Below are 18,828 nucleotides of genomic sequence, written 5' to 3' on the forward strand. Positions count from 1 at the left end.
TACTTGGCACCACGTTTCATAAAAGCCTAATAGGAAAAATTCCCTGGCGTAGGGTATATGGTTCCTTGTTCCGACAGTGACTACATATACATTGGCGAAACCGGTAACTTCGAGAGGCGGCTAAAAGAACAGAGTAACGATGGACGTAACAAAAAGTGGATTCCAATGCTATCGCCGACCACGCAGTGTGTACAGGCCATGACATCGACAGGGGTCGGGCACACGTGCTGTCAACCGAAAAGAAGCTACGTCCTCGCCTGCACTTGGAATCATTAATGATCCAAACTACTAGTCACACCCTCAACCGCAACGATGGAAATCATAACCCAGTCCACGCACGCTCCCTGCGCCCTCTTTTCAAGCATATGTAATGCCACTCAGCTGCTTGCTTCATTTCAGTGTGAACAAGGCACCCGTACGGAAGCCCAAACGTCTTGTTGTCTTTTGTTTTTTCTTTTGGTCGGCGTATGTTTGTCCTCGACCAGACGAGTTTCGTCCAACCCTCGACTTCGACTAATGCAAATACCGCATTGGCTCCTGTAATATGGCCCTCGGCATTAGCTTCCCCGATAACAGTACATGCTCATTGTATCGTTCTGTAGAGTTCGCGATATGTCACTGGGAGATGGCGGTCGGCGACAGAGAGAGACAAGGGTAGAAGACTGCACTGGAAGGGCAAGTGTTGTTCTGAAGAACTCCGAGCAGGAAGCCAACGAACACACTTCTCTCTTGGAGTTAGATTGTGGCCATTGTGCAATAAGTAATTTTTGCGTAGCAATCGTAATCTTCTTCCTGGACATTAGAGGAATGTGCAAAAGTTATGCTCTTGCCTTTGAACTTAATTTGGGCAGTAGCCATCTAAGGTCTTGGTAAGCATGTGCATCCCTGCTGCCGTTAGTATAGACTACAGTGTACTGTGTGGCTAGTGCTGTGCTTATGTTTTCTTACTTAAATTTTAGCAATGAGAAGTTTTCCTTAAATGCATAAAAGTTGTTCCCAGCTGGCAGAGGCAGGTGCACACGTGATCATGCATCTCTCATGTCTTAGTCGTGGCGTAGTGGTCTGGGAGTCGGCTTCGGCAGCGGGAGGTGGTTGGTTTGAAACCGGCCGCCGGCCACCCACTGGTAAAAAATTCAGGGGGCACTTTGGCTCTCTGAAGTGCTGCAAGGCGAAAGCCTTTCCTGGCGCACTGTTTGGCATTGACTGCCAGACTGTTCGTACTCTACTATAGTGCTTTATTTGACCACGCACTTTCACTAAACTTTACAACTACACACTTAACTGCGGACTTTGAATGCGTCTTTAGCACGACTCTCTGCTTCGATCAGTTCGGTTGGAACCATGGCTCTGTTCGCAGTAATGAGGTATGTAATGGGGTCACCCACGGACGCCTTATGCCCCCTGTCGGAGCGGACGACAACCATTTTATTAGTTGTCGTCTGCTCCAAAAGGGGGTGTCAGGCATCCGTGGGTGACCTCATTACTTCGAATCAGCGCACTCTGACGTCATAACCATTTCGACCAACCGAAGAGCGTGACACCTCTGCTGACAACCTTCTCTCGACAACGATGAGGCATTAAAGGCTTTCGCCTTAAAAATGGATACAAGCGACCCGCGGCCCGGCACTCGGCTTCCTCAGGGTTGTGCGCTTGGAGAAAGCTCCGCAATCTCCGCTGCGCCCTTTCGGGGGCAAACCCAGTTTGAAGCACACAGCCCTCAAAGGTGGATCTTGTGTCACAGCAAAGTGAAACAAGACAGGTACAGAAATAGATATACCTGTAGTATGCTTTAGTAAAACGAGCTTCTGGGCAAGTTGGTTACTTTGCTTCCACATAACTGCAGCGTAAAAAATGACGAGTACACAAAGGAAGAAACGCCTACGACGCGGACAAACGCAGCACTCACAACTGATTTTATGTCGCCAGCAATGAGAAATATAAAGGTTCCGCCGCGAATGCGCGCGCAGGAAAGTACACGTGCCACCATCAACAAAAAAACATTATCACACCGTGAGACCCATCTTGTCGTGTGTCAAGAAAAGGTCACATTTTGCAATGAGTAATTTTTGTGTAGCAAGCGTAATCATCTTTATATTTCTGCGGCGGAACCTTGATATTTCCCATTGCTGGCGAAATAAAATCAGTTGTGAGTGCAGCGTTTGTCCGTGTCGTAGGTGTTTCTTCCTTTCTGCTCGTCATTTTTACGCTGCAGTTATGTGGAAACTTGTAGTATAATTTTTATCAACTCAAGGTCGAGTAACTACGAGTAAATCGCGTAGGTGTCTGTTTAATCAACGCCATCACAAATTCGATGAACTCAAATTGTTCATTCTTCAGTCAGGCTTCAAATCGACTAGGGACACAAAACACAGACAAGCATTCCTAATCCACAAATTTAAAACACTGCAACCAACAGGGATTAACATTTCCAGAGGAAACCTGGAATCTGTCAGGTACATTCCAGGGTTAGCATAATTTTAAATTAACAAATGTCTTGCACGTGGTCAGACCATTTCCTAGAACCTCGCATAAGTATATTATCGCTCTTTGCACCCTTCCCACGTCATATCTTCCACCACATTTGCGGCCTTCTCACCCTCTCCCTTTGTTCACCCCCCTTTTTTTCTTCTTCTTTTCCCCTAATCCCCTACTATCAGTTCTCGGAAACCATGACATTCCTGTTACCCCCTCCGCCCACACCTGTTGGCTTTCTCTGAACTCGAGCCATTCCCCCCCCCCCCCCCCCCCCGCCTTATGTAGAACAAGATAATCGACATGTACAACTTTCACTTTGGGCAGCAACTGCTGCAACAGACAGACAGACAGATTTATTGGACATCATGTGTACACAATGTCGGGAACATGGGCAAAAAGCCGGAAAAAGCGAGGCTTGACAGGGCTTGACAAATCTACTAGAAACAGTATCGAGACCAGGGCACCAACCTGTGTAAGGAGCACAGCTTAAGTGTAAAAGTAAAACTCTTGTTTGGGTGAGTTGGTTCATCTTTGAACGGGTACGTGCTTGCGCGAAGACGACGGGACACAACAGAGGAACACACACGACATTTGCAGAGCGCTCTGTATATGTCGTGTGTGCTCCTTTGTTGTGTCCCGCCTTCTTCGCGCAAGCACGTATCCGTTCAAAGCTTAAGTGTGGATGCTCCCAACTGCCGCTGCTTGCAAAGTGAAGCAAGTTGAAACCAGCAGCAGCTTTTGTTTCCGTCACGCAGCCAGTGACAGTTCCGCTTCCCCGGATGCCGTCGGGATGACACGTCACGAACACAGGTGGCCACGTGCGATGAAGCGTTGGTTGTCCCGCGAGGACAACGTACCAGACAGATCGAAGAAGCTCACTGTAGTAAGAACCTGTGTTGAAAGCACAGCACAAGCTCGCTACTGCCGCTGTTTCCAAAGTCTGACGTCTCTGACGTAGTACAGTCTGTGACGTAGTTACAGGTGCGGGCGTAAGTGGAGGGAGCAGGTTGGTTCCTTTTGACTGGAATCGCACCTTACCTATTGGACATGAAGGAAAATTATTTGTCGATGAGAAACCGCTGCAGCGCCCGCTACCAGCCTATACATTCCACAGTTGACAGTTTCACTTAGGCAACGCGTGAAAAGTCTTTGAACGCCTTCGCTTACTTTCGTCCGCACCTGTACCTAGGTTACAGCGAATAATAAACATAATAATAATCATTATATTCACACTATTAGCTACAGAAACTAAGCAGGTATAGAGAAAAAAGCTACAGCGCTTGACTTAGTTTTCGCCATCTGTAGGGCAATGGCATATTAAGCCGGAAAAAGCGAGGCTTGACAGGGCTTGACAAATCTACTAGAAACAGTATCGAGACCAGGGCACCAACCTGTGTAAGGAGCCATCTGTGTAAGGAGCCATTGCCATATAGGGCAATGGCAATGGCATGGCGACATTCCGCACTTCGTGTGCTTGCTATAAATCGTGCTAAGTATAGAAGAGAGAGACTAGAAAACAGCATATTGGAAGGTTTAAATCGGGTATCGATATTGATGACGAAACTGCGAAGAGCTGAAACTGGAGCTCGAAGGGTGTCAGCATTTGAGTCAATACGGCGGATTGAAATCGGTGCTGGTTGGTACTTGAGCATTTTGTGACCGCAGCTGGTTCTTAAGCGGGCATTGACCAGTTTTTCTGGTGGCGTTAAGGATAAGCCGTTCACAAATGCCGCAATGAGGGTAAAGGAAAATTTCATTTATCTGAGTTCTTTGTTTTGCCCAATATTACCGAATTAACCTGCAATTATAGAAATATAGCAGGTTTTCTCTCTCAAATGCTGTCAACAGATGGCTGGTTGCTGACCCTTAACGTAGCCATAGATTTCTCAGGACATCTTTTCTTCGACCAGTTTTCTTACTTTTCTTGATTCGTTAGTGTCCATTTATTCCATGCTGCAGACACTGTAGAGGTTTTAGCTGCGTAGGGAACGAGTACACAAATTACATATGAACAATGTATACGCAATATTATCCTCTAGCGGAAGGCAAGAACTGTCCCGTGAATTCGCCATGCGAGGAATGAAGAAAGACTTTTAGCAATCTGTCCCTACAAAATATGGGGCTCTTGAACTAGATGGCTGTGGTGAACATGGCTCACCGCTAATCATGGCAGATGACAGATTATACAAAACCCTTTTCTGAACTCCTTGAGGTTTGTGGTTCCACTGCGTACGAACATATTTTGTAATCACTTTTCGCAATAATATTTGGTTGATTTGATTGACAACTTCTTGCGGAAATTTATTCCTGGAACCAAAAGTAAGCTTCACTAACTTGTACAGAGGTACCTGAACACAATGCTTTGCAGAGCTGTCGGTAGTGCCAACCTTAAAAAAATTTCGGGGAGGTACACGCTAATATAACCCTGGATGGAAGACCCGGTACAGTTAGAATGCTTACGCTTGTAGCAAATGACTTTTGCATTTAACCGAGTTTGGAGTCATCGCTCGAACCTTTCACCAATGACTTATCATATTCAGGTCGCTTCTGAAAGTATGGTATTCGCTGAAGGTGCCTGTTTTACAGTGTGACGTAATCGTAAGAAAACATCCGGATAAATAAAACAGTTTTCTTGGTACTTAGTCGTTCATGATATTCCCCAGGCGAAAATTGATGTAAGAAACGAGCCCACTCTCAGGCATCGATCGAATATCGAGCGCTAACGCACCTAACATAGGTCGTCGTTCGAATCCCTGCCGCCACCTGGACTGTAACTTAACTAGTAAGCTTATGCTGCATTAAATGTGAAATTGTATGGCACGACCCCGAACACTCTGCAACAAACTGTTGACCTTTAGCAATGTTCATATGAACGTTCGTAAAGACGTGGAATTGGGGGTACATAGGTCTCCGGTTCGAATCCATGCCGTGAGCTAGGCTCTAACTTAACTTTATGCTGCACTAAACGCTGAACCCTATGACACCATCCGAAACATTCTGCGGCAAACGGTTGGCCCGCAAATTTTACACGAATGTCGGGACTAAATGACCCGACTTTTACACTGGCCAGACAAGGATATATATACCGGGCTGACATTGTTAAATTTAAGGTTGTGGTGCTAGGGCATCACGCTCCCGCTTGTTATCTGATTACATTATTTAACCACCTCCATTACCGTGGCACCCGCTGGGTTATGATTTGCGTTATAGCCAACAAAGTTGAGACACGAAACGCGAGAGTATGGGTTAACGCTCTAAAAATTTGTTCCATTTCTCTTGTTCGTCCGTTGAAGGCGTACTTTAGAAGTTCTTAAAACGACATGATGTGTGCCGCAATCAAAAGATGCCATTTGCCATTTTTCATTTAGTTTTCTAAAGCGATGTATGATTGCATGCGAAATACTTTTTATTGGCATTGGGTACAGCTGCGCTCCGAGCTTTCAAGCATTACTTGTACTTCGACCACAAAGGTGAATAAGGTGTACCTATGTTAGTTCTGTGCAAACGTGCCTCACTGTTTCAAAACGTCACCTGACGAACAGTGCACCGGTTTTTTGTTGACCAAGGAAAACCGATGGTAAAAAAAAGAACCCACTAATTCGTGTATTTCAGGCTTGAAAAGGGATCTGTTTTGATCACATGTGTAAAGAAGGAATGATGGTAGGAAGGTGCAATGAATAAAAAAACAATACAGCTGGCACTTAAGACAACTTACATACGGTAATGCGAAAGCATTTCTGCTTGCATTAGGGCGCCATCTGCTGGGGCCAGCGTCGTCAATTGCGAGGGGTGTTTTCCCGGAGTTGCTGATACTCCTACTAGCATCACATTTCACTGCATCCTAGCTATCGCTGAAATTTGCATTATACCACAAAAGTAAGCGCCCTGTCGCGCAGTTGTTTGTTCATTCGACCGGTAGTTCAGCACGAACAGATGCAATAAAAAAGTTACGCATAGAGCTGGAAGAGCAAGACAGTGCAAGACATCTATCCTCGAGGTTGCCGTAAAAACTAACTTGCTCAGGATTATTGCGTAGATTTGCTTTTCTGACATTCGCCAAAATAACACAATTGTTTCACTAAGACCGCCGTGTATCATGTCATCATGCATGCCTTCCTGTTATGTTTATTTATTTTTTATTTTTTACAGCGAGCTGTTCCTGTACAAGGAAGCTGTTACATCTGCACTTTCCTTGAATTCAGAGCCGCTACAACTCTGCCAGTTGGGGACCACAATTTGAGACTGTTTGGCTTAGCTCATTCTGTCTGGATAGTTGCTAGGGTTTTCATAAAAAAGCATTGTCTCGAACCGTTTAACCTATGGTTTTGAAATGTCAGACACTACCCATTCGTCGCATGTCTCGTCGGGAGTGCAGTGTGATCGATGCACAGCACGATGAGTATTGGTCTGTTGGCTGGTTGTTCAGAGTCCGAAAATACTCCTGAAATGCACGTGCGTTAAGCAACTAGTATTTGTTTTGTCGTATTTTCATTTCTTTCTATGGACCGTGACGCTGTAGGAAACTGAGACGTTTTGCATTGAAATGAGCACATCGCTTACGGTTGTCCAATTACTTATATGTTTTCGTATCTTAAGTTAAGATGATTGGATGATTCCTTTGTTATACAAATGATTTTACTTTATGATTGTTTGGCCAGATAGTCAATTTTTCGCGTCTACGCATCAATGGGTGGTCAGTAAATGCAACGGGTTGAGTATGCGTCATGCGGTGACCTGTGAGGGGGCTTCAGACAGAACACGGCTTATATTTCAGCCTTGGGGCGTAAGCGCAATTTTTATCTACTGTGAACTTACGCAGCTCTTTTACTACAGTTTTTCATCGATGGCAGAGCCTACCACACCCAAATCCGTCAGGAAGGTGCCAGTATGTCTTTGCAATTCTTGCTTAAGCGGTAGTGGTAGGGTTGCCATAATCCAGACTTATGCCCACTTTCCACTCGTCTGCAACAATGATGTCTCATTCCGTGCTCTACCGCTGCCGTACCGCTGGCGAACTTATTTTATTTATTTTATTGATGAATACGGTCAACCCTCATATGAGAGTCATTACAGGAAGAGAAAATGAAGAGAAAAAATTCATATATAACCATGAATGAACAAGCTTCTCCGAGCGTACAATACAAGAGAGCATATAAATGCAACACAATTCACACCGCTGTAGAGCCACCTGCTGTACAAAAAGAAATATTTGACAATCAGTTACGCGCACATCTACAGGAATTCCATGCCTGGACGGAATCCCCAAGTGCATTCAGAAATGCCGCTACACCTGTAGACAGCAACGTGAGCAGGCAGTTTATTCCAGTGCTCAATAGCATCCGGAAAGAATGAGCAGCGAAAGACGTTAGTTCGTGTCAAGTATGGCCGAATCGCTTTGTGGTGATTAAGGCGGGAGCTCAGCCTACCTGAGCTTTTTTAACTTTTTAACATATCTGTTAGTGAGAATCTTTTTTAAGGCGAAAGCCTGCTCATGCTCGCAGTGTCCGTCCGTGCGCTGGAATCGTGCCAACTGTGGCCTCTCCTCCGCGCAGCGGCGCTTCGCAGCTAACGGTTGACAGGTGTCCACCGAGGCATGCGAGACAGTTACTGTGTCATTTCCTTTCCTCAAATACAATCCCTCTTTCTCTTTCTTCTTTCACTCCCATTTCCTCCCTTCCTGTACGGCGCGGTTCGGGTGTCCACCGAGATGAAAGAGAATTACTGCGCCATTTCCTTTCCACAAAAATGTGTTTCGTTCAAAGGTGTTTCCAACGGGCAAGGTATCGCGCCGGACGGGCGATGGCGTTCCATGGACTCCATGGCAGCGCTGAAACATGCTGTCGCTTTCTACTCGTAAAGGCGAAGCTTAAGCGTCATTAATTAGTAATTAGCCATTACTTAGTAATTAGTCATTAATCAGGTGTGACGTCATCCAGTGGTAACTTCACCAGTGCCACAGGATAGTCAAAGTGGTGCGGAAAACGCTTTCTCCTCTACGCACTTTAGGCAGTCAAAGTGCCCCATTATTTTTTTTTTTCATTTAACAGCATTGGCAACGAACTGCACACTTTCAGAGTTTCTGAGCTCACGGCCTGTTTATCTAATGCACTCACTTCTGAAACATGCAATCTTCGAATTCAGAAAAAAGGAATGTGCGTGAGCTTGCGTATAAACAAGTGATGCGTGTCAGCAGGCACAAGTCAAGCCCATCTTATTCTTGAACAATATAGAGAATTTCTGCCCAGTCGTATATCACAGAATCTCAATGATTGCTTGAACAATCGTTATCTTTAAATCAATCAAGGTAGCAATTTAGTAAATAGAATACTAAGCGAACCATCTGGATTTCTGCTAGACGATTATTGCAGGTGCATATATGGCGTTCACACCCACGTGCTTGCGCCTCTCTTTTCATGTGGGGACATGCATTGAGCCGTCCAAGGGTGAGATCCTCTAGTGCACAACGTCAGCCTCTCGGGACTGTTCTGCGTTTCTTCCTATGTGGCGCTTATGAAGTATTCGAAAAGGGATGCTTGCTGACAGTACCAAGATGGCAATGTTTCGCTATTGAATATCATTTGGTCCGACAACATGATGGTACACAGAAGAAATGGAAAAGGAGAAAAGCACAGGCTTGAAACTGCCGCCATAAAAATCGCCATGCGTACCTGTTTTAAGTGTGTAGCGCACGAATTGTGTACAAGGCTCGCAGCGTTGACAAAGCCCATTTTGTGACGGTCTTCCGGTGAGTGCATAGCTGCTGTGATGGCATCGACAAATACTGAAAAGCATGTCGCAGGGTTTCTATTGCGGTAGCACGATGTCATTCCCGCGTGCCTTGCATTTTATCGTATGACGCAATTTCTCAGTCACTCCTCAAACATACCAACGCCGTGTGGCTTGGTCGGAATTTAGACTTCTGGTCATGTCTCTTTCCATGTCGAAAGGTAGCGATAGTTCTTTCACCTCTGCTACTTGGCACCACTTGGCATAAAAGGCTAATGCGAATACCGCATTGGCTCCTGAAATACGGCCCTCGGCATTAGCCTTCCCGATAACAGTATATGCTCACTGTATCGTTCTGTAGAGTTCGCGATATGTCACTGGAAGATGGCGGTAGAGGACAGAGAGAGAGACAGGGGTAGAAGGAGTCGGTGCTGGAAGGGCACGTGTTGTTCTGAAGAACAGCGAGCAGGAAGCTAACGAACACACTTCTCTCTCAGAGTTAGATTGTGGTCATTGTGCCATGAGTAATTTTTTTTTGTAGCAAGCATAATCTTCTTCCTAGACATTAGAGGAATGCGCGAAAGTTATGCTCTTGCCCTTGAACTTAATTTTGGCAGTAGCCATCTAAGATCTTGGCAAGCATGTGCATACGTGTTGCCTTTAGTATAGACTACAGTGTACTGCGTCACTAGTGCCGCGCTTATGTTTTCTTACTTAGATTTCAGCAGTGAGAAGTTTTCCTTAAATGCATACAAGTTGCTGCCAGCTGGCAGATGCAGGTGCACACGTGATCATGCATCTCTCGTGTCTTAGTCGTGGCCTAGTGGTCTGGGCTTCCGCTTCGACTGCGGGAGGTGGTTGGTTCGGAACAACCCGCCGGCCACGCACTGGTAAAAACGGGTACAAGCGACCCCCGGCCCGACGCTCGGCTTCCTCAGGGCGTGTGCGCTTGGAGAAGGCTCCGCAAACCCCGCTACACCCTTTCGGAGGCAAACCCACTTTTGAGCACATAGCCTGCAAAGGTGGATCGTGTTTCACAGCAAAGTGAAACACGACAGGTACAAAAGTAAATATACCTGTAGCATATTTTTTATCAACTCAAGGACGAGTAACTTCTACTTGAGAGAAGAGCCAGTTGTGTTTACTGTTTCTGATCCTCCAGAGCCGGCGAGGGCCACTAGGCGTGGCAGGTTGGTTTTGGGGGGTGGAATATAGCAGTTGGTTCTGCTCGGAACACTCCCATTACGGCTGGTTGTTATAGCGGGGATCATTGGCTGTGTCATTTCCTTTGTGCTGTCATACGGTGGTGCCAAGGCAGGTATTGACGGTCTATAGATGGTCTATAGACTGTCTATGGGATTTTTATGGTCTATAGACTGTTCTCTCGGATTTGTCTATAGACAGTCCACAGACTTTGTAGACAGAAGTCTATAGACACTCTATTGACTGAAACTTTTTTTGTAAGGGTTAATTCTTTTCGGAGGTTGTTAGCTCCTTCAGGCAGGCGGGGATCTCTTATTTACTTGCGGTGGCTCTCTGCGCAGGATGAGCGGCGGCGGCGAGCTTCGCCAGATGGTGGTGAGCGTGCCGGGCGAGTGCTGCGACCACCAGAACGGCCAGCCGACGGCTCGCTACGAGATCATCAGCGTGCGCGAACGCCACGGACGCTTCCGCAAGGCGGTGCCGCTGCTGCCGCTGCCCGTGGCCGTGGCACTCTGCCTGCTCAACGTGCTCCTGCCGGGGGTCGGTGAGTCCCGCTGCTTTTCCTCCCCAGGCCCGGAACGACCGACTCCACCGTTTCCCTGAGTTGGCTAACACGCTCGCATTCGTGGCCTTGTATCGAATCGGAGCTGAAAGGCATGAAAAGAAAGCGAGAGAAACGTGCCAGCTAGTGCTGAATCGGAAAAACTGGGCCTATCTTTTACACTTTCTTTTTTTTTTCGCGGAGGAAAACGAGTAACATGGATCACGGTTACCGCTGAAGTGGACTATATCGGCGGTACTCTTCATGCCTGGCTTTACGCCATTATTCGCGCCCTCGGAGTTCTGAACCGCCTGCTGTCGTTTGTAAAGGACGATAAACGTACAAAGCGCTGCTTTGGCAGGTTCCGTGGTCGTTTCTACACGCCAGACAACCTAACTGCTTGGAGGCCAGAATCTTGCCGCGTAAAATTTATATTCCTGCCAGATTTTTCACCCTGTACTGCAAGCCCAACTGGAGTTAACTATTCCTCTGATCATTCGACAATTCGTTTTACTAGACAGAAGTGCGCTAATTATCAATTCATCAATGCCATCTTGATCTTGTGAGAGAAATGTATCTTATTTAGTACATGAAACTACCTTCTCTCATTCTTTGCAATTTGTTATGACCTTGTGCTATTCCACACTATTTTCCGTTTATTTTTTACAATTATGAATGACGAGTCGGGTTGGTATCTTTCTTTTTCCATTCCTGTGCGTCGAAGTCGCCTTTCCTCATTGATTACTGCAATGCTTGTCTTCTTTGCCGTTTATGTAATTCACCTTTAACTTACCCTATCAATGCGCAAAGTGTGGACGAGGCTTTTGTCAAGCTGCGAAAGAGCAGTTTTTTTTTCCGCCGGCCTTTTTCACCATCGGTACTTTGTCGGTGAAATAAAAATTGATTGATATTTGTGCCGGGAGGTCGAAGACTGGTCGACAGTTTTCGCGAGCAGCGCACTGGCACTCGTCATACTTGCAATACTTGCATTTCGGTGGAGTTTGTAATGCGCCTCTGCTGTGTGGCCCACCAGAGGTACACAACAACTCGGTTTTTACTTGGCAGGATTTCCCTGAGCCCGCCAACATTTCCTGCCTCAGGGATATCATGGCAGGTTACGCGCCTCAGTGTACATAATAACACGGTAATGTCGGACAGTAATCAGAAGCAGTGTGGGTAAGAGTCGGCCAGAACGATAAGAACTCTTCCGAATCCCTGACCTCATGCCCGTTCAGAAATTAGGGCAACCTGTCGGAAAGGCAACGGTCCGGACTACATTCCAAACGCTTTTTAAAGGATGTGCGCCTCAAATCTCGGAACACCTTGCTACGATTTTTCACCATCTTCGCGCACCAGTGATTTGCCAATTGACTGGACGAAGGCTCGCGTAGTTCCGATCTACAAAAAGGGGGTAAACTCTGTCTAATTACCACCGAGGTTTTTTTTTTTGAAAGAGAACACTCCATGTGTCAGTGGAACTGTACAAACAGGCTTGAGGTGCGGCCTGATCTCGGTGAATGGAACCGACAACGCACTTCCTCACTAGAGCAGGATTTGGCCACCCTGGTGTAGTATTTGGCCGCAACTTTCTGTGAACAACCAACCCAATTAACCCTCGGCCCTCAGTCCCCAGTGGCTGCGGAGCAGCTGACCGGGGTGGCGGTCAGACCTGTGACGAGCGGAGGGTGCTAAGAATCATTAGATCCGGACAGGCCGCCATTGGAAACTGAACCTAGCAACGTTTAACGCAAGAACCTTATCCAGTGAGGATAGTTTAGCAGTGCTGTTGGAGTAATTAGCGGGTATTAATTGGGATGTCGTAGGGCTTAGTGAGGTACTAAAGGGCGGTACTAGTGAGGTACTAAAGTACTAAAGGGCGGGCCTGTACTGTGCTATCGTTGGCTGAAGGTGGTGAAGCCCTACGCGCCTACATCAAGCCATGATGACCAAATATTTGAAACCTTCTGTGAAGACGTGGAATCGGCGTTGGCCAAAGTAAAATCACAGTACACTGTACTGATGGGCGACTTCAATGCGAAGGTAGGCAAGAAGCAAGCTGGAGACCACGTGGCAGGTGACTATGGCATAGGTTCTAGGAACAGTAGGGGAGAGTTATTAGTAGAGTTCGCAGACAGAAATAATTTACGGACCACGAACACCTTCTTCCGCAAACGAGCCAGCAGGAAGTGGACGTGGAAGAGCCCCAATGGTGAGACTAAAAATGAAATAGACTTCATACTGTGCGCTCGCCGACCGAGCATTTTGCAGATTTGCTGCTGCCTGCTTTCGGCCAGCATACCGCGCAAGCGCCAGACATGCGCACTGCCTCCAGACCACATTGCTCTCGATATACTAACCGCATCCGGGAGGGCCTTTCCACACGCCATCAAGCTCGTTCCCGCGGTGATCTGCGTGCCATCACGGCCACGTATGACGCAAGCGAGGGGAGCAGCGCCGGGCTCCCACGAGCGCCCCGGGGAGTGCGCTGCTCCCGCAAAAGCCGCTGTGCCCGCACGCGGCCTTCGCTGGGCCGCAGAGAGACGCTGCTTTTATGCGCGGCCCCGTGCGTGCCTTTTATGGCCACCGTGCCCTGTGCACCGTCAACACTTTGCTCCTTTTGCTGCCCGCAGATTTGCAAAATCATATGGCCAGTTCAGGTCGGCCCAGTTTACGATACCGTTCGGTGTGCATTCTGGAACCCGCCCCCCCCCCCCCCCCCCTCCCCTGCAGCTTCCTGTCGTGCTTAGGTGACTACTACTTTTATTTTTACTCCGCAGAATTTTATGGGATCAAAGCAAGACGCTTGAGGCTATTCGAATGGCGACACCGAACGACGCTTCGCTGCAAGCTGCGAACCGCGTCGGGGGGCCCCCTGCGGGGCCAAACGCTCTGCGCCCGCTGCAGCGTACGCCAGCATTCAGATTTCGCCACGCGAGGTTTTCCTTCTACAAATATACTATGCTCCAGCGCGGCTGATGCGAATTTCGTCGTTGAGTGTGGCCACAGACGATTCCCTGCATCTTGCTTCCGGTAGCCGCAGTTATGGCTTTTGAGGCCACAGCCACTCATGTTAATGCGCCTCTGGCCGTGTTTCCTTCAGCCACCGTGGCGCTTCAATCGTTAGTCCGTAGAGCGACAGATTCCGAGGACGCGAGGTCAAATTCTACACGCGGCGGCCACTGCAATTTGGTTTGGTTTTTAGGGTTTAACGTCCCAATGCGACTCAGGCTATGAGGGACGCCGTAGTGAAGGGCTCCGGAAATTTAGACCACCTGGGGTTATTTAACGTGCACTGACATCGCACAACACACGGGCCTCTAGAATTTCGCCTCCATCGAAATTCGGCCGCCGCGGCCGGGACCAACCCGCTTTTTTCGGGCCAGCAGCCGAACACCGTAACTACTGAGCCACCGCGGCGGGGCACTGCAATTTCATCCTGCTTCCTTTTTTATTTTACTTCCCATCAAAAAGCGCAGTGCGGCCTAGACTAATCCGGAGCCCTCTACTACTGAGCATCTTTCTCTCTTCGCTATCCTCCTTTATCGGTCACTCTCTGCGTGTTTAATGCGTGCACTGAGAAAGCAGACAGTGCTTTCGTCGTTACAATCGTTTGTTTTTTTTTTTATCCACAAAACAAGCGCGTTCAGTGTGGCTGCTTGCCTTTCCCGCGCTATGACATGATCCAGAACGTAATCTCAAAACTTGGGCTCTAGTTTCCGGTACAGCGTTCGTTGTGATGGAGTCCGCCCGTTTGGGCAGATTCGCTTATGACGCTGTCACACAGGCAGTTCCGATTGCGACCGAGTCATTCGGAATGGAACTGAATGCAGACCCGGCGCTGCCACATGGCGTCTAATTTAGTCGCGATCGACCTGCAATGCCACTCCACTTCCCTGTAGCCGTGATCGAGGTTTTCGATCGTGGTTGGGTGCTGCTGCATTCGTGCTCAGGAATACGTTCCAGCAATACTTTGATTTGAGCTAGTTGGTTGTAGCATGACATGTGACCGGCTTTTATTGACCTCTAACGTTGTTAGGGTATTTAGATACGTGGATGACTACCTAATTGTGCTAACCGATCATGTAGGTTCAAAACCAAGCGCCATCCTTGAAGACATAGTCACCATTTTCACTAGTGAATCAAAAGGGCTCCGTTTCACGCATGAAGTTCCCCGCAACAATAGCCTGCAGTTTCTTGATTTGAGACTTCAATTTAAGTAGGACCGCCCTGTTTGTTGGTCATACAACCCGAGATCGTGCAAAGAGCTACTGCCTTTTAGTAGTGCACATTCCAAGCTAATTAAGCGCGGAATCGTTGCGACATGCTTGAATGCAGCCTTGGATAAATCGTGTGAGCATGAGATGGCACAGAACTTCGATGCGCAAATTGAACGCATTCATCAAGCCGGGTACCCAGAACACCTCATCACTAGTATTAGTGAGGACCTGCTTAAGAAGCGCAAGCGGACGTTGATGGGAGAACAGGGTAAAAAAAAAACAAGGATAAATAAAAACAACCGACTGTGGTGATTCCCTATATTCACCGGCTTTCGCACAACTTGAAGAAAGTGGCCAGCAGATATAAGATCAATGTGGTGCTTTCTGCTCCCTGCAAGCTGTCGGGCGTTTGCACTTTCAACAGAGTAAGAAAGGTTAGGCAGTGCAAAAGAAACACCAAATCCGCGCCACTGAATGCACGGCTGATGTTGTGTATGTTGTTCCTCTAAGCTGCGGTAAGGAATATATCGGCCAGACAGGTCAGTGCTACAACGAAAGAGTGAGGCAGCACAAGATTGCTGTAAAAAATGGCTATGGCAGCCACATGGCCACTCACTGCAAAAGCTGCAAATGCCGTCCTGGTTTTGAGAACACCAAATTCATTGCAAGGTCAAAAGACAGATTGGAGCGTGAAATAATAGAAGCCTATTACATCAAGCAGAGGGGCGATATCTGCATAAGCAAGCCATCTGTGTCATTGTCAGTAGAAGAGATTAGGTTTCTTAGTGGGTCTTTGTCAGCGTTATAATCATTGCTTTGGTCTGTTTGGCACGTGTATCTTTGTTAAATCACCCCTTGTATCTGGTTTGTCTGTATCTTTTTGCATGCAGTGTGGCTCTTAAGTGGTTTTTTCTGTGAATAAACTCAGTTGGAAGTTGGCGCCAGTCCTGTCCTGTTGTGTGTGTTGTCTTCCTTTTTTTTAGCGCCAGTACGCCTTTTTCGTAAACATGTCGTGCTCAGGAAGCTTTCGGATGTAAACTAAAGACGAAACGTAATAAAACATACTCTATACAGGCTATAAAATTTTAAAATCACTTTTTATTTTATTCACAGTGGCTTCAATTCCACAAATGTGTTGACACTGTCAACACTGCCTGGGCAACGGTAAAGAAACGCGCACCCATATGTACGCGGGCTATTAGTGTGGCGATTCACGCGAGTTTTTCAAGAAACGTGCTGTAGCTGCGTGAGGCATAGAATGTTTTATCAGAAGTGTTTCTGTTCACTTTCATTCGTCACAAACCGATCTATTGAATTGAATAGCATCTGTTTCTATAAATATGCAATATATAGGGATTTTAAGGAAAAAGTTGCTCAGAGCAACTTGACGGGCTTGCCTCGGGGCAGCAGCGGCAGGAACAGCACTAGTATATAAAGAAAACATACAGATGGCTCAACTTTAAGGCATCAAAAAAAAATTCAATAGAAGAAAAAAGGAAAAAACTAAGAAATACAGTTTCCATGTTTTAAACAAAAACAGCATTACAAAGATTTACGAGAGGAACCCTGGGGAATAAAGGCTGAATGATAACATAATTTAGAGGCGAATATCCAACAGGAATATCATTTATCAATAGCAATCTTCCTCGAAAGCAGTCACAATGATACAAAAAAAGAAGCAATAACTTACATCACATTCAAATGTCACAGAAATATTGGTACAATCGTGAAACGGGACAAGAAGACACGTATATGTTATTGGGCATGAGGTTGTATAACAGGCGTAGTATAGCGATGATGTAACATTTGAAAAGCGTACTTAGTGCGAGGATGGCACGTGTCAGTATTCAGGCGATCGTGTATTGCATTGAGGTCTGTTTTTTTTTATGAACTAGGCCAAAGTTGTAATGTATGATAGGTATTGTTTTTGATCTTCGCGGTAGACTAGCAAGGGGCGGATGTCGAGCAGACGGTGCAGCATTGGTAAACTGAGGCGTTTGAAAAGAGGTGCAGTATGCACATCTGATAGTGCGTTTCTAATAGAGCGAATTACCTTTTTCTTGAAGTAGGAATAATCGATTTATGTTGGTAGCGAAGGTGGTACTCCACTTGGGACAACAGCAGTGCACATGACTCAGGAAGACGGCATTGTATAAAATAAGTTTGACCTTACGTTGCTGCGGGCTTAAACTGAACAGCATTCCAGCGACTTGTGCAAGCTTTCTTGCAAGAAAGTCTGTGTGATCGGCCCATAGCATATGGCTGTGGAAAAACACACCCAACGTTTTCGCGGAACGGACAAGCTGAATTTTTTAAGAAGCTATTGTAACGTCGCTCTCTAATTTGCCGCCACTTCTACAACTACGTTACGGTTACTAAGTAGCCGCGATCCCTATGGGGAGCCTTAGTGACATGTGTGTTTTCCGTGCGCTCATAACGACCACGTGATACAACAACATCCATGCACTGCAGAGAAGCCGACACCTTGCACTACTTGGCACTCGAGTATTGTCAAAAGTAGACTACCTATTGTTCTCGCGCTTTGTAGCCTTTATTTTTTGCGCGATTGCACATTACATTTAAAAGTTGGTTTTCTATCCGCAACACGCATTTTTATGAAAAGTTTCTTCGTATCTCTGGAAATTGAGCGTGTGTGATATTCTTCTTTTACAACAAAATGATACCGTTACATGTCGAGCGTGCTCAGAACTTCAATCGGGATCACGATCGATCGGGATCAAATGCCCTTGTGACAGCAGTTTTGCTTAATTCCCCTAATTCGTCCTTTGCCTCAGTAAACACGACCGAAATGTCATGCTAGATGTTATTACGTCCACGTTTCGCACAGTGGCTCAGGCTGATGCTCGTGGGATTGTCACAAGTTTTCATTTTAAAATTTTGTTTCTGAGAAAAGAGAAGAGCGCAGTATCTGTCCCGCATCTCGACGGACACCCGAACCGCGCCGTAAGAGAAGGGAGGCAGGTGGGAGTGAAAGAAGAAAGGAAGAAAGAGGCGCTGTAGTGTATGTCTCCGGAGAGAGAGAGAGATAAAAACTTTATTGTGACAGGAATTCGGGGCACGCCCAAGGGTCCCCGCACGACCCCACTGCACTCAAGTGTTTATGTCCCTAAGGTCCATAACACTGGCAGCCCGGCCGGTGGCGATGGTCTGCCCGGCCGGGTCCTCCGAGCGCAGCAGGGTCTCCCAGTCCTCCCAGGTCTTGAGGTTCTCTAGGTCCCGCGGGGGAGGGTCCGCCGGGCAGAGGGAAAGTATGTGGAGGGAAGAGGAGGAGGGTTCTGGTCATAGGGCGCATGCCGGAATAGGGAAGGAGGGATGATAGTGGGCTAGGGTAAGGGGTGAGGGGAGAGAGTGTGTCTGTAGTCTGCGCCAGAGTGTTGCTTGTTTGTTATCTAGGGAGGAGCGGGGCGGGGATAGAGCTGGCGTGAGGCTCTGTAGGCCTGCGTCAGCTCGCTGAATGAATGCATGCGCTCCTTCGTGAATCCCGGATCCGAGGCCACCTGATCCCGGTTTAAAGAACCTCGGACTGAAAGGTTGGCGGCCTCGTTTCCGGGATTCCCGGAGTGCGCGGGCACCCATATCAGCTCCACATGGCGGGGCGGGGGTGCATCGGGCGAGTCCAGTATGCCAAAAGCAGGGATATGGACT

At 47.2% G+C, this 18,828-nt stretch overlaps 1 protein-coding gene across 1 annotated transcript in view; it reads left to right on the forward strand.

Annotated features, from left to right (window-relative positions):
- The window catches only part of LOC149327565 (protein stum homolog), a 246,846-nt gene that overhangs the window by 106,392 nt on the left and 121,626 nt on the right, over positions 1-18,828 (forward strand). The window contains exon 4 of the mRNA XM_089565153.1: positions 10,746-10,948. Within this exon, the coding sequence (XP_089421279.1) occupies positions 10,747-10,948 (202 nt within the window). The 5' untranslated portion in view covers position 10,746. The remainder of the gene's footprint in view (positions 1-10,745; positions 10,949-18,828) is intronic.

This window comes from Amblyomma mixtum, chromosome 10 (genome assembly GCF_055824585.1).
Source record: "Amblyomma mixtum isolate Tamu chromosome 10, ASM5582458v1, whole genome shotgun sequence".
Lineage (NCBI taxonomy): Eukaryota > Metazoa > Arthropoda > Arachnida > Ixodida > Ixodidae > Amblyomma > Amblyomma mixtum.